The following is a 17,166-nucleotide window of genomic DNA, read 5'->3' as shown; positions in this document are numbered from 1 at the left end:
CTGGCATCGTGGTGCCAGGACAACCACCTCCAGCTGAACGTCAGCAAGACCAAGGAGCTGGTGGTGGACTTCAGAAGGGGTCAGCACAGAGACTACAAGCCCATTATCATCAATGGAGCTCCAGTGGAGAGGGTGCAGTCCTTCAAGTATCTTGGTGTCCACATCTCCTCAGACCTGACATGGGCTGCCCACATTCAGGTCCAGACCAAAAAGGCTAGGCAGCGCCTGTATCACCTACGACAACTGAGGAAGTTCAGGGTCTCTCCAAAGATCCTCAGGATTTTCTATACAGGTGCTGTGGAGAGCATCCTCACACAGAACATGACATCGTGGTTCGGGAACAGCTGTGTGAAGGACCAAAAAGCTCTCCAGAGAGTGATCCGTACAGCAGAACACTGCTGCAGGATTGCTCTCCCCCCGCTTCGGGACACCTACACCAGGAGATGCCGGACTAGAGCAGCGCAGATACTGAAGGACCCATCCCATCCTGGCAACAAACTGTTCCAACTTCTGCAATCTGGTAGAAGGTTCCGCATCTTCCGGGCAAGGACAGAGAGACTCAAGAGGAGCTTCTATCCCCAAGCCATTCGTGCCCTAAACACACACACCCGCCCTCTCACATCATCTATAATTGACTGAGACAGGACTCTTCCAGACACTAAACCAAGGCACAATGTACATTTCAATTCCTTTAATTTTAAATATGTTTATATTGTCTATCCTGTAAAATAGTCAGATGTCTATTCATATTAATGTACAGAATTCACCTGCTTGCTGCTACTACTGCACATTCACCCAGTGTATATACTATATGTGTATATATATATATGTATATATATAATGTTCTTCCTCTACACCCCCCCCCCCAATTTTTGCACATGTCGAGGAGCGTGTCAGGCTACATTTCACTGTGTGTTATACTTGTATAACTATGCATGTGACGAATAATAAAGAACCTTGAACCTTGAACCATTAGTAATTCCTTTTGTGCATAATTTTATATTGTTGTTAATAATAAATTAATTAAAGCAACAAAACAACCTGAAGAGCCGGTTCGGAGCCGAAAGATCCGGATCTTTTTAGTGAGCCGAAACGAAAGAGCCGGTTCTCTAAAAAGAGCCGAAAATCCCATCACTAGTGTCGGGCTGTGAGCTGAAAAGCTACAGCCGGCTGTATGCGTCAACAACCGTGTGTGAAAAGTGGTCGTTAAAGAGATGCTGAAAAGCATGTTCATGCAAACATCGTCGTGTCTGCCGTGATATGTTTACAATGGGACTTCTGCTCCTGAACCTCTGCGCACAGCGTCTGCAAATCGGGGCTGTACGAAGTGACTTTCATCTTTACGCAGGACTGTAAGCTGTCCTCTGTGAGGCGTAAGCTGTGTTTGTTTTTAACATAGTTCATGGTGGAGAATAGCTGCTGACATAATGTGGATCCATAATTGGCCTACCTGGGGTTGAAAGTCTCGATAAATGCACGGCGTTTCGGCAGGCATACCGGCTTCTGCGAGTGTGACGCTTATTTTGAGCGATGAAAAAATAAAAGAATATAATTTTATTTTTATATTTCAATATCACAATAATCTTCCAATTTAGAACTACAAGGTAAAAAAGAACTAACATAAGTAAAATACACTTCAGCTAAATACTTCTAATTTATTTTCCCAAACCACGCGGAGCTGCACTATAAGGACTAAAGAGCCGCAGGTTGCTGACCCCTGATATATACAGAGGAAAAACCCAACAATCATATGACCCCCTATGAGCAAGCACTTTGGCAACAGTGGGAAGGAAAAACTCCCTTTTAACAGGAAGAAACCTCCGACAGAACCAAGCTCAGGGAGGGGCGGGGCCATCTGCTGCGACTGGTTGGAGTGAGAGAAGGAAGACAGGATAAGGACATGCTGTGGAAGAGAGACAGAGATTAATAACAAGTATGATTCAATGCAGAGTGGTGTATTAACACATAGTGAGTGAGAAAGGAAACTCAGTACATCATGGGAATCCCCCAGCAGCCTACAACTATTGCAGCATAACATCTATATTCTTAAGCAAAAAGGAAAGTTTTAAGTCTAATCTTAAAAGTAGAGCTAGTGTCTGTCTCCCAAATCCAAACTGGAAGCTGGTTCCACAGAAGAGAGGGGCCTGAAAGCTGAAGGCTCTGCCTCCTATTCTACTTTTAAATACTCTGGGAACAACAAGTAGGCCTGCAGGGTGAGAGTAAAGTGCTCTAATGGGGTGATATGGTACTATAACGTCATTAAGATAAGATGGGGCCTGATTATTACAGACCTTGTATGTGAGGAGCAGGAGTTTGAATTCAATTCTGTAACTAATGAGACACCTAGGTTTGTTCTTATTTACTCAATCAGTGATGAATAATAAGATGTTCTTATAAAGCACTAAACTATTTCTTCAGGCTAAATGATGATCTTCTACATTTGTGACATGCCATTTCCTCTCCGGCTTACGAGTTATCTGCTTTAACCTCCTAAGACCCGAACTCTTCCACGGCATGCATTTTTAATTTCTCTTTGATATTTGGGCATATTGGGCCCCAGTGAATGTAAAAACAAAGAATTGCCAGATTTTTTTAAAATCTTATTTTTGTTTTTAAGAAAAATAAGGTAGCATAGAACAGTAGCAGTATAATGTCCTTGTAAGTGGATATCAGGCCCTTGTAGAGCAAAATTGAGTATTTTGGTCTAAATAACCCAAAATGTGATGTCCACATATGTGGACGCCAGGGGCCCGTTCTTCGTACGTCGCTTACTACATCCAAGATCAAATGACACATCCAAGATCAAATCATCGCGCTAACCGTGAGCTCGCTAATCCGGTTCCCCCGAACACACCTGCTGTTGACGATTACTACAGCTGGACGCAGGAATGTGACATCACTGGGCGTCGTAAAAGGGGCTACGCATCGATAGTAGAAACATTGATCGGCAACCCGCTGATTGGTCGGCGAAAATGTCGAAGGGGCGTGCTCGGTATTTTCCGGCAGCAGAGCAAGAACTCTTGAGTGAGGGATTTCAGGAGTTTCAGAGTTTAATTAAAACGCAAGAGAACACTGCAAAGGCTGCAAAAGCAAGGAGAGAGGGCTGGCAGAAAGTTGCTGACAAATCAAACTCGTAGGTAATTTAATAATAATAATAATAATGGATTGGATTTATATAGCGCTTTCCAAGGCACCCAAAGCGCTTTACGATACCACTATTCATTCACTCCCACATTCACACACTGGTGGAGGCAGCTACGGTTGTAGCCAGGCTGCCATATCGCGCCATCGGCCCCTCTGGCCAACACCAGTAGGCGGTAGGGTAGATCTATCATATGACACTATATTGTCCAATATCATATGGCATTATATTATATTATAATATGTTATATTATATCCCCTTTCACATTAGAGCCACAACAGGACCCACAAGAACATGGGAACAAGTAAAAGTGGAATACAGGAGTATTCTACAGAATGGTAATATTTATCTCTTAGATTGCTTTGCGTCTCTTGGCAAGGTAATACTGGCCTGTAATACTCTGTTAGTTTGTTCATAACAGCAACCAAGAAAAGGGCAGAGGAAAAAAAGACAGGTGGTGGTCCTGCACCCCCTCGTCAACAAGTTGGTTAAGTAAATAATACCCTCACGGGAAAATCGATATCTCTCTATGAGCACACTGTCGCGCTGAGCTAAAGGATCCTGTCTATCCCACAATATACGCTGAATTCTGAGGACTCTCCTTATCAATCTTGCACCTTCCGCAATGGGCTGCTCGCGTATACGGACAGGACATGGCTGCGACAGACTTCCCAAATCCACCTTCGCTTTTATAGCCGTGGTCTCTCATCTTGATTACACGAAGTAATTTACAATTACTACTCTGAAATATGAATTACATCTGTAATAATCACATACATGTGATAGAATGTTAATAGTACATTTCCCTTTTTTAGGAAATGACCTGTATGTATCTGTGTGAAATCAATAAATGGATCAGGTGCTGCATTGTCTTTAGTTACATTGATAATATTTATTTATGGTGAAACAGTGGTGGAATATCGCTGTTGCTTTCGTATAAATGAAGCGGACATACCTGCGTGGCCGCGATCTAATCCTGTTTACATAAAGTGAACCTGCTCCCGAGCAGGTTTACGCTTACGGCTCTGTTGCTATGACAGCAAGTCCCGGATGAGCTTCGGGGAACCGACTGATCCAGGATCACGCGAAATCGTCAACAATCTAATCCGGCTAACCTACTTAGCGAGGTACGAAGAACGGGCCCCAGGTCCTAGGAGGTTAAGCTACGTGTTTGGAAATTATACCACAGAGTCAAATATTTCTGATTTGAGGCTCTATTTTTCACAGGAGCTATAGTATCCAGAGTCATATGTAGTGAGGTAAAATTATTAACAAGATGATCGACCTCTGTTGGAGTAGTGTCCAGGTGCAGTTTGCAGTGTGCTGCAAACTGCACTCATAGCAGCAGTTTGTGTGTTTCCTGATGTCTGTTAAGCTGATAGAAATGTAGCATTTGAAATCACATGGATTACTTTAAAAAAAGTAATCATTTACATCCTTTATGCTTACTCCTTTTCTGTACTGGTAGCTAGATGCTGAAGTACCACAAGCGCAATTTATAGACAAAAAAAAACAAACAAACAAAAAGCCGCCAGCCCATATTAACACTTGAATATGGCACAAGGTTTTATCTCTTTCATCTCTTTTTATGTGATATCCCCTGGTGATTAATACATGAACAGTATTGTGTTGCATGTATTTGCTATTTAGACTCAAATCGGTTTGATGTTTGATAGCCTACAATGACGTGAAATAATAATTTCCATTAAATGTGTTTAATCAAAAGTAATGAGCCCGCTTTGAAAATGTAAGCGGTATAATGTAAAGTGCAGATTATTAAAAATTCTACGTATGTACAGTAACAAAGTATTTGTACTTCATTACTTCCCACCTACGTTATATAGTCTTTTCCTACATAATTTGAGCACTCAAAGCGCTTTCTAACTCCAAGCTTCATTCACCTATTCACAAACACAGTAATATAAGTACTTTTTGAACCTAACATTTATGCACTTATATTCCGATAGATACATTGTAGGCAACTCACAGTGGTTCAGAATGTTGGACAAGGATACTTTAACATGCAGGCTGGAGGAGCCACCAACCTTTCAATTGGTAGACGATTGATTATGAAAGAGTGCGTTTGTAGAGCATGTGGCTAAAACGGACAAGTGTCCTGGCAGGAAAGTGACATATAAACTGTCATGGCGTGACTGGGAGGAACAGCCAAGCCAACACATTGATCTGAACCTGAGTGGTGTTCTCTCACAAAACTTCTAGGTTCACAGATTGTCCATGATGAACATTATGATCAAGTAAAACCATGTTTGTGATAAGAGTTGGAACCAGGATGCCATCAGTCGCAGGTTGATGATTGATTTTGCAATTGTATCATTAGACCTGCTGTCATATCTTGCACATTTGGGTGAAAAGATCCATTCACCTGGTGGTGAACAGATCAGGTGGGAGGGGAGGATGCCAGACAGGACTGGTGTATCCACATATAAAGTGAGGGTGTGCTGGGAACCTCATTCTGATCTCCCCAGTGCAGGAGACTTTTAATTTCTGGAGAAACTGAGTCTGAATGGACCATGTTGTGCATCTCTATTGCTGAGGAAAGTATGGGGCTGTAGCCACCAGGGAGCCAAAAGGGAGCCAACACGCTGAAGGAGTCTGCTGACCTTGGCTAGCTTGTCGGATGCTGGAGAAAGGTACTAAGCAGAGCCCAGCTCTTGGAGTAGCTGAAGCTGAAGCATGTTGTATTATTGTAGGGTCTACCTTAAAATATAAAGCGCCTTGATGTGACTGTTGTTTCTGATGTTAAATTAGCTGGTATCTGGTGATAAAGTTCTGCTGATCTGCAGAGGGTGGTGAGATCAGCACAGCGCATCACCAGGACTGAACTGCCAGTCACGCAGGATGAGGAAGATGCAGCGGATCCTCTCTGATCCCAGCCACAGACTTTTCACACTCCTGCTGTCCGGCAGGCGGTTCAGGAGCATCCAGACCCGCCTGCCGGACACAGAGACGGTTTTTACCCACAAGCCATTAGGCTTTTCTGAACTGCTGACATTCTATACACACCATTACACACTCACTACAATTACAGGACTCTACACACTGTCACTTCAACTAATCCCACTTAAATGCTCATTGCACAAGTTTTGCACAAACTGTAAATACCAAAACTAGTCTCAAATTCTCTAAATATTCAATACTTTTTTCTCTTTATCATTATTATTACTGTTATTTCTGTTATTTTCTTCTTCATTTAACTGCACACTTTTATATGCTCATGTAAAGCTGAGGAGCACAAGCCAAAGAATTTCATTATGGGTAAATGTGGCTACACTGTTTATCTGTACATGACAATAAAACTTGAAACTGATCTGAACCGAGAACCTAGTTAGGTTGAATATGCTGAGGATCTCTGTGACCTCACCAACAAACCTTTTGTACTGAAGGAGAGTTGAAGTCACAAAGATAGTTTAAAAAAACTATTTGTGGTCCGCTTGGTGCAGCTTCTACAGTAATGTGGATAAAGTCTAAGGAGCTTGGAAAGAAAAGCGTCTGGACTTCTATAAGTTGCTTGAAGACGTTTCACCTCTCAACTGAGGCTTCTTCAGTTCTAGGGTCAAATGGTGGAGAGTCCCAGATTTAAACCCTGTCGGAGTATCCCCCCAAAGAGGGACAAAAGGACCCCCTGATGATCCTATACCTAATCACATGAGCCAAGGCGTGAAAACAGGTGTAGGTCACAATCAGCCAAGGTTTCGGGTGAGCTCATTGTGAAACCTAGCCCCACCCTATCATGTGATTTCCTCAGGTCTGTAAAACCTCTTACTACCTGTGCGCCCTGTCACAATCTTTTGGACATGGGCTTCAGTTGATATAAAATACTCGAGAATCACTTTACTGACTTGTGAATCATGATTCACAAGCCCAACTGACTCCTTCACTGACTCATCCCTGTTGCTGTTAGCAAACTAATTTCAATAGTAGAAATATATTTCGCTTATAATTAAAATTGTGGGGGGAAAAAAACAACAGCCAGTTTCTTAACAGAAACATTTCTGCTCTGAACTGGAAGAAAACACCCTGAGTAGAAAGCTCACATCAAGATAATAGCTCCTCAGTTCACAGTAGCATCGCTCTGCTAACAGCACATTTGAGTTACTCACCCCCTCCCTTCCTGTGCTGAATCGTAGCATGAACGAATCACTCATTCACCTCCTCCCTTCCTGTGCTGAATTGTAGCATCAATGAATCTCACTCACCCCCACCCAACCCCCCAACCTTCCTGGCTCACAGCTTCTTCTTCTACTTTTTGGTTGGCAACCACTGTTAAGGCACATTACCGCCCCCTGGCTCACAGCTCAGTGGACATTTAGATGAGAAAATATATATTTGACATTTGAGGAAAAAACTAATAAAATACAATAAAAATAAATAAAATAAATTTTCCCTTTAGAAATCGTAATTTTTTTTGCTCTTTTTTGCTCTATAAAAATAGTTGTTATTCTTTTTCAATCATCTTAGCAGTAGGATATACATGAAAAGAGAAACACATTAAGTTTGAGTGAAAATGTAATTTTTTTGCACTCTCTGGGCAACTGACTCAGTGACTCAAATGACTCAAAAAATCCGATTCATTTTTGTGAGTGACTCATTCAAACTCGATTCAGTAAAAACAATCAAATTTACCATCACTACTCCCTGCATTGCTTTTACTTACATTTCACATAGTTAACTTTTTTCTTTGTGGAAATGAGGCTATGGATTAAAATGCCATTGGGTGTCATATGAATACGAGGCCAATAATGGTGTAACAGCCTAGAAACCGGAAAGATAATTTTGATAAGGACCCAATGTTTGCAATTTTGCCCCTATACACCACCAGATTTTTAAATGAAACAAGATTTAAGGAGGTTAACAAAAATACTGCATGAACAGTTTAAGAATTACAGTAGTTTTATACTGAATCTCTGAATCTCACATTTTAAGAGGATTTTCTAAACTTGCTGACTACAGTACGCTTCGGAGTACGCATTTTGAGACCTATTATGTCACAGCGACGTGACCATGGCTGTCCCAATCCGAAGTGTACTCCAAATGCGGTCTCCAAATACGCCGTCGTTTTCCCCAAATATGAAGTTTGGTCCGCTGTGGACTTTGTGATCCCATATATCGCAGAATTCATAGTGCGGCGGTGGGTGTGGATAATTTTGCCGAAAAAAGCGGCAGATGGGTTAAGCAGAGCGGCCGAAAAAGTAAACTTTCAAAAGTAAGTACTGAATATTATGTCACTTATTTATGTGCAAATGTTTAATAATGAAGAACATTAAAACATTACTGTTAGCCACATGTCGGCAAAGTTGCAAACATTAGCAATGTTAGTACTATAGCTGACCTTAATCTTACAGAGAATGTGATGATTTTATGGATAATTAAAGTCAGTCATATATCCACAAATACAACAAGATGAAAGTCAATGAATGCTGCTCGGTTTGCAGTCCTGAACATCACGGCACAAGCAGGATTCACTGCACTGTTAATGTTAGCTATGTTATATTGCTGCCTCTGTTCGGTGGTGTCGAGCCAAACGGACTTTAATGTGTTTTTGAACGAGCTGACGGTTCACTCGTTAAGCTGAAAGAAAGATGCTTTAATCACAGGACCATCACTGTACCATCTGGGAACTCTTCTTGTTGAGCACTCGTAATGACACAAACACTAAATCCTCCTTCTCTTGTGCTGTTTTGTAGCAGTGTATACACCTGAGACTGTCACCTGTCTGTCTGTCCTGCACTCTCTCTTTTTCTTTCTCTCTGATTGTGTAATAAAAGTATGAACATTCATTTATAAGTCACACTTGTGTTTGAATCCTGCAGCTTATCACACATTTGATTTCCATGTGTGACAACTGCAAGTGTCCGGAGTGAGGACAGACTGAAGGACCCACTGCTGCACATCATCTGTGAGGCTTTGCACCCCTGATGATCCACCAGGACAAACTCAGCAGTGTGTGAGGAAGAGGAGGAGGAAGAGCCAGCAGCAGCTGACAGATGGAGAGAATAGACAGACTGTTCCCTGTTTGTGAAGGACTGCTAGAAAAGTTTAAAATAACGAATTGTCTGTCCTGAATCAGTCTTATTAGGTAATGTTTAAATCATTTTATCATTCCAGTGTTTTCAGTGTGGGAGAAAGTACTCAGGGCCTTCAGGTTACACACTATGAAAGGCAGAAACAAGTTTAATATTCAGAAACCTAAAGTATGTATCAGCAGCAGAATGGACCTAAAAATAAATGTTTGTTTCAGTTCACTTATTGGTAATGCCACAAGAAAAACAATGGTGTGCTTGGTTTCAACGTAACTTTATTCTTTCATGAGTTATTTACAAGTTTCTCTTTGTTCACAGCCATTGACATGTCGAAGAGGTTAACACGTGAGGAGCGGATCGAAATTGTGTTGATATCTGGTGAACGCAGTCATTGCAGCAGATTTCAATGCAAGACACCCTACGAGACCACCCATCTCCCATGCTACAGTTAGCAAACTGCTTGCTAAGTTTCGTGAAACTGGTTCAGTGTTGGATTTGCCAAAATGTGGACGCAAGAAAACTGTCACTAATGAAGAAACATCAGTGGCTGTCCCAGCTTCATTCAGCAAGAGCCCACAGCGTAGCACTCGCCGCATGTCACTGGAGAGTGGCATTAGTCGAACATCCCTTCGGCGGATATTGGCTACTCACAAATGGCACCCTTACAAACTCCAGCTACTGCAGCATCTCAGCGAGGATGACCCAGATCGGCGCACAGAATCTGCAGAATGGGTAAATCAAAAATTGGAACAGGACCCTCAGATCACGCAGAAGATTTTGTTCAGTGATGAGGCAAACTTTTATGTGAATGGTGAAGTTAACAAACAAAACCACCGCTATTGGTCTGACACTGACCCACATTGGATGGATCCTCCAAGACTGTTGGAACAACAAAAGTGATGGTTTGGTGTGGTATATGGGGTACAACGATAGTGGGTCCATTCTTCATCAATGGAAACCTCAAGGCCACTGGATATTTGAAATTGCTACATGATGATGTGCTTCCCTCTTTATGCACTGAAGCTGGCACGTTCCCTGAGTTTTTCCAGCAAGATGGTGCACCAACACATTATGGGTGCCAGGTCCAAGCATTCCTAGATGAACAGTTTCCTGGAAAGTGGATTGGTCGTCATGGGCCAGTTGAAAAGCTTCCAAGGTCTCCCGATCTGACCCCCTTTAGACTTTTAGCTTTGGGGTCATCTGAAGGCAATTGTCTATGGTGTGAAGATACGAGATGTGCAGCACCTGAAACTACGGATATTGGGTGCCTGTGCTGGCATTTCTCCTGCGGTGTTGCTATCAGTGTGTGAAGAGTGGGAGAAGAGGGTTGCATTGACAATCCAACACAATGGGCAGCACATTGAACACATTTTATAAGTGGTCAGAAACTTGTAAATAACTCATGAAAGAATAAAGTTACGTTGAAACCACGCACACCATTGTTTTTCTTGTGACATTACCAATAAGTTTGATGTGTCACATGGCCCTGTTCCTATTGAAAAAACAAAAGTTGTATCCAAGATGGCCGACTTCTAAATGGCCACCATGGTCACCACCCATCTTGAGGAGTTTGCCCCCTCACATATACTAATGTGCCACAAACAGGACTTTAACATCACCAACCACTCCCATGTTATTACGGTGTATCCATATAAATGGCCCACCCTGTACAATACAGTGCATTGTTAGTAGATCACCCTGCAATTGTGATATCACAATAATTTGACAGTTGTGGACAGGTGTATTTTTATGGCTGGCCTTACCGCATATGTGTTTGTAAGAGTTTCATTGTCAGTAAGTTAAACTAAACTATGTTTAGTAAACAAACAGGGTGAATTATTGCCTATAAAATATAATACATCTTACATATATATATAAAAATATTTACATGCTTCCATCTCCCGTTTTTGGTCCGTGACATCTCTTACTTTTCAACTCTTTTTCTCCCTTCCTCGTTCACAGACACATAACGGGTATGGCAGTCCATTCTCCCTGCAGCACGGACTACACTGCCCATGAGGCTTGATTCTTTAGGGCTATGCCTGTAACACTCTGCCTATTGCCTTCATATTAAATCATTTTTGTGAATAATTTTTTAAAATATTTCTTCACGTCATTATGTGGGCTACAAGTAGAGGTGACATCGGCCGTGAGATTGAGACACAGACATGAGAGCCTCTTAATGCGTGTTTTGTTTGGGTTTCCACCGGCGTGGACACCAAAAATATAGAGTTCATAGCCTAATGAAACAGGAAAATACAGCCATGTAATCCATTCATTTCAACAAAGTAACTGTATTCTGAATACCACCTTTTAAAACGGTAACTGTAACGCAATACAGTTACTCATATTTTGTATTTTAAATACGTAACGGCGGTACATGTATTCCGTTACTCCCCAACACTGTTGCTAATCCACTTAATACCATCTGATTTTTTTTTTTGCTACATTTATTAAAGTGTTCCGTTCTGATTTTGCTTTGTTGATTCTGAAGTGTACATATTTTTTCTCATATATATGACACAAATATTGTTGAGCTATATACCATTCTTCTTATTTAAGCTATTTCTTAAGGGCCACTTTAGATAGGTCTATATAAAGTGCTAAATGTTGTTTATTTATGAATGTAAATTTGTTGTATTTTCTGTAGCAATTTAAAAAAAAAAAAAGGCTATTAATCTGCATGTGTAAACATGTATGTAAATTCTTGCGCAATTGCATGAGATAAAAGAAAAATATAAAACTACTACTACTTTCACATATTAAAAAAATAAGAGACAGCTCTGAGGGAATGTAGGGGGAAGCTAATTTATGTATAACTGTCCGTATGTAATTTAAACATTTTATGGTGACATATAGTGCCCTCCCTCCTCCCAACAGACACACACACACACACACACACACACACACACACACACACACACACACACACACACACACACACACACACACACACATGTGTACACACTCAGACAGACGCAAACACACACATGCAAATTGCAAATTCCAACTTCAAATGGAATGCAGCATTAGGTCATAAACTTTGCAAAAGTCCCTTGATCCAGGTCTTAAAGAGCCAAGTTATCAATGGAGAAAAGCCTGCAGCCAAAAATAATAACTAACACTTAAAAAAAAAAATCAAACAGAATATGAAGACACTTTAATTTGACATTCACAGGTTTGTTTAGAATGTTTTACACTATAAATGTCATCACATTTATTTTCAAGATAAAAGGAGCCTATCTGAAGGGGTTCTTTAAGACCTGGAAGCAAATCAAACACCCTATCCCCCATTTGTCATGGAAACCACCGCTAGCCATTGGTCAGAGGTGGTAACCATGGTAATAAATACAAACCACTGAGATGGTGTCATCAGGGTAGGTGGATTATTATAACAACGAGTTAACCGCCGTGTCCCATTCATCACACTCGCATACTGCGACACCCAGCTGGCAGTAAGCCTTGGGATGAATCTATCTGCTCTCCATAGTGAGTTATGTGTATAGGCACAGGGACAGCTTGAACACTGGCTAATTACCACCTGATAACAAGCAGTTTGTCAGCCAGGGTTATTACTGTGACTTCAAGTTACTGAGTTTAGGAAAAATCTGGATCTCTTTAAAGCTCAAAGTAGTTTAGCATGATTTTCTCTTTCATCTACATATACAGAGAGAAGAACTGTAGGAATTAGGAGAGGGATGGTATGCTAGGCAGCAGGTTAGTAGTGTGAATGGTACATGGCAGTGCAGGTTGGCCAGCATTGTTATACTGATCCACCCACCTTAATGGGGATCCTTTTGGTGTGGCGATGCCATAGCCTTTTGAGTCCAGGTTTCCTCCAACTTTCATTGTGTCACAGGGTTTCCTCTGCTCGATGTACTCATTCATGGTGGACTCCAGCAGGTAAGCGTACTTTCCCTTGGATTTCCTGACACGCTGGACACCCTCTGATGTTTTCTTGACAAAAACTGAAGGTTCTGCGATTTTCATGTACTGCCACATCTTGTCAAACAAGGCGATTTTAGAACGCTAAAAAAGAGAAACAGACACAGATAGTATGCGATAACTTAATTTTTATAACTTACCTTTAGATAACCTGTAATGTATGTAAAGAAGGCGTTTACCTAAAGCACTTTTGAAGGTAAAGAGAGTATGACTGTAGCCTGAATGAGTTGATGCATCATCCCACAAGACAATATTCTAAAACTATCTCCATAATGCTCCACTGGGCAATGTTGTTAAGCCTAAATTGTAAAACTGTTAAAACCTAGTAATACTGTAGGTTCTGTGGGGATCAGGGAAATTATTTTACTGCTACTGTTCATAACCATCATCTTTATCATTGCATTAATCAGCATTGCATTAAAGCATTTATTGAAGCTGTTAACATTACATTAAAGTCTGTATTACAGGTGGTATCATAATCATGGAATATTCTTTCATTGCAGGAGCAACTGTAATCATTTTATACACATTGCATTTTGGTGCTTATTAAAGAGTTGAAGCTCGGTCAGTTAATTGATGGTCAGAAGCTTTGTCCGGCGCGATCTATTGAGCAAAGTGGCCTAGAGCTATGGAAGAATTGCATACACGTGTGTTCATTAAAATCATCGTTTGACTCCACCCGGCCGGATCAGTGTTGTTATTTGGATTTCCTCCTGTATCCCTCCTCAATATTTGAACCCTTAACAATATACATCAATACAACTATTATAGCCCAAATTTTAATAATATGTATGCATTACGTGCATAGTAATTACATAAATTTAAAAAAAGTGCAATAAACTACAAAAAAATTGAAAATCGTTTTTTGTTTTTTTAACATATATTTCTAGTTAGAGAAATTTAAGAGGCTTATCCCTCAAAACTGTAAATACAAAAAAGTTGCACAAAATAGTTTCCCACCACAGGAAATTTATTTTAAGTGTCTTCATACTTTTATTTTTGAAATACACCAATTTTTATATACTGCAGGAAAAACGAAAATAAATATTATAATGCAAATTTGCAAAAAAACAGCATATGCATCAAAATAAACTATTTCCAGCAGTGCAATATGAGTCCTAAGCATCCCAGAAACGACACAGAAAGTCATAAAGTCAAACATAACTTTTAAAAACACCAGTACAGGCTCGCAAGGCCCTGATGGGGGCCCTTCATGTCCTGAGGAAGAATAACCTGGGCCAGAAGCTCCTGCTGGACTTCTACCACTCCTCAGTGGAGAGCATGCGCTTCTACTGGCTGGGTCTTTAGTACACAGGGGCCACTACTGACAACAGGAAGGCAACACAGAGGGTAATTAATACTGGTCAAGTTGGCTGACATCAGCCACCCTTAGAGGCCTTTGCCAGCTCCTCCTGTCTCAAGAAAAACAAGGTCATCACAGGTGACCCCTTGCACCCCGCCCACCACATGTCTGACCCGCTCCCGTTTGGTCAGCACCTCAGGTCAATCGGGTCCCACACCTACAGACAGACTAAAAGTTTATTCCCCTGGGCCATTCGGACTTTTAAGAAACACTCCCCCCCCAAACCCCTGCCCACTCACCTCACTAATCTGAGTACCCTGATCACTCAGAACACTCACATGTGGACTCTAAACTCAGAGCAAGTGCTTTGCACCTCTTCCAAGCACTTTGTTCTCCAATATGTGCTTTTCTCTTGCTTTGTATACATTTATTGGGGTGACCGTGGCTCAGGGGGTTGGGAAGCGTATCTGTAACCGGAAGGTCGCCGGTTCGATCCCTGGGCTCTCTGTCCTGGTCGTTGTGTCCTTGGGCAAGACACTTTACCCTAACCGCCTACTGGTGATGGCCAGAGGGGCCGATGGCGCGATATGGCAGCCTCGCTTCTGTCAGTCTGCCCCAGGGCAGCTGTGGCTACAACTGTAGCTGCTTCCACCAGTGTGTGAATGTGAGAGTGAATGAATAGTGGCATTGTAAAGCGCTTTGGGTGCCTTGAAAAGCACTATATAAATCCAATCCATTATTATTATTCTCCTATTTGTTATTTATGCCTGCTGTCTTACTATTTATATTTTAGTCCTGCACTGATGCTGTGGAGCCTCCATAATTTCATTGCATGTACAATGACAACAAAGGGTCATTGGGATGTGACAGTGGGATGTGACTCTACTGTCACATCCCACTCTGGGCAGCGCATCTCGCATGTTCTTCTCTCTGCCTCTTCCTCATTTCAGACTTGCTGCCCCGTGGGAAACCTCCCATAGACTTTCTCCGCACATTTGCAAATAAGTTGAAACCTCACATATTCTCCCGCTGTGCACCTGTAAATAAATTCACCATCACATCAAAGTACTTTGAGTTGTGTGTCCGCCCTCCAGTACCCTGTTCCCGTTACCAAAGGAGCCTGCTGAGCCCATGCAAATCGGGCAATCCAGGCTCACTCCGTAGGAGAGAGAGAGGCGTTTTCCTGCATGGGAGTTTGTACTGTGATCGGCCAGGGCATTTCATTGGCACCTGAAATTTGGGGGTACTGGTGGGCGTTTCAGGTGCAGCTAAACTCCATCTCCCTCCCTGTGAAGCTCAAATACCATCAGACCTCTCATTCTCTCCAAGCATTCGTGGAGTCCGGTTGTGAGAAAAATTTAATAGACATGGATCTAGCCCGACAGCAAGGTTTCCCTTGGTGCCTCTCAAGCCTCCCATTCCGGCCTCCACTCAAGGTTTTGCCTATATCACTCATAAAACCAAGCCCGTGCAGCTAATCACATCGGCCAACCATTGGGAAACAATAACTCTCTTCATGTTTCCATCCCTTATCTTTGGTTTTCCCTGGTTGAAAAATCAGAACTCCCACCTGGACTGGACTGCTAGCAAATACTTAACTGGATTTTAACGTGTCACTCTCTCTGTTTGCAATCAGCTCTACTCTCAGTTTCCAGCTCCTGGTGCTGTACACAACCATCTTAGATCTATTTCTGGTCCTCGAGGAGTACCATGACCTCAGAATGGTCTTCAGTAAGGAAAAGGCTCTTTCTCTGCCACCACATCATCCCTATGATTGTGCTATTAACCTCCTCTCTGGTGCTGCTCTCCCCTCCAGTCCACTATACAATCTTCCTAGGCCAGAGAGGGAGGCAATGGAGGAATACATTCAGGAATCACTAGTGGCTGGCATGATCCAACTCTCGACTTCCCTGGTAGTATTCCAAGCCCTCGTCCATGATGTACTAAAAAAATTTTTACTCACCCCCTGGTTGCAGAGACATAATGCTCACATTGATTGGACCAGGTAAAAAAAATCACCAGCTGGAGCCTGTTTTGCTTGGCGAACTGTTTGAGGTCAGCCATTCCCACTGCAACAGCAGATCGAGCTCCACCCCTGTCACAAACACCAGACCTTCCCTCCAGAGTATCATGATTTACAGGAAGTGTTCAATAAAGACAAGGCTCGCTCTCTACCGCCTCACCGACCATACGATTGCACTATTGACTTACTTCCGGAAGCCCCGTTGCCCTCTAGTAGACTGTATAACCTGTCCCGTCCTGAGAGAGAATATATGGAGAACTACATCCAGAACTCGCTGGCAGCAGGAATAATTAGACCTTCTTTCTCCCCAGTTGCTGCGGGCTTCTTCTTTGTATGAAAGAAGGATGGGTCGCTGTGGCCGTGTATCGATTATCGAGGTTTGAACGATGTTACTGTAAAAAATAAATACCCTCTCCCACTAATCAACTCTGTTTTCGAGTCTCTCCAGGAAGCCACAGTTTTGAGTTCCACACCTCATCTATTTCCTTTTTGGGCTACATTTTGGCAGGAGGACAGGTGAAGACCGACCTAGTAAAGGTCAAGGCAGTGCTGGAATGGCCGGTCCCAGAGTCACGGAAAAAGCTTCAAAGCTTCCTTGGGGACGCGGACTTTTTACGGCCACTTCATTCGGAACTACAGCCAAGTGGCTGCACCTCTCACCTGTTTCACCTCATCTACGGTACCTTTCACCTGGCCCCCAGAAGCCCACTCA

General features: G+C 42.2%; 1 protein-coding gene across 4 annotated transcripts in view; it reads right to left on the bottom strand.

The window, feature by feature from the left end:
- The window catches only part of LOC113024706 (glutamate receptor 2-like), a 122,872-nt gene that overhangs the window by 49,144 nt on the left and 56,562 nt on the right, over positions 1–17,166 (bottom strand). For all 4 annotated transcript variants that reach the window (XM_026171988.1, XM_026171986.1, XM_026171985.1 and 1 more), the window contains exon 16: positions 12,965–13,212. In XM_026171988.1, coding sequence (XP_026027773.1) covers positions 12,965–13,212 — 248 coding nt within the window. The remainder of the gene's footprint in view (positions 1–12,964; positions 13,213–17,166) is intronic.

The sequence above is a fragment of the Astatotilapia calliptera genome, chromosome 6, assembly GCF_900246225.1.
Source record: "Astatotilapia calliptera chromosome 6, fAstCal1.2, whole genome shotgun sequence".
Lineage (NCBI taxonomy): Eukaryota > Metazoa > Chordata > Actinopteri > Cichliformes > Cichlidae > Astatotilapia > Astatotilapia calliptera.
Note: the sequence above shows the minus strand (reverse complement) of the source record. Positions and strands in the feature narration are given on the sequence as shown.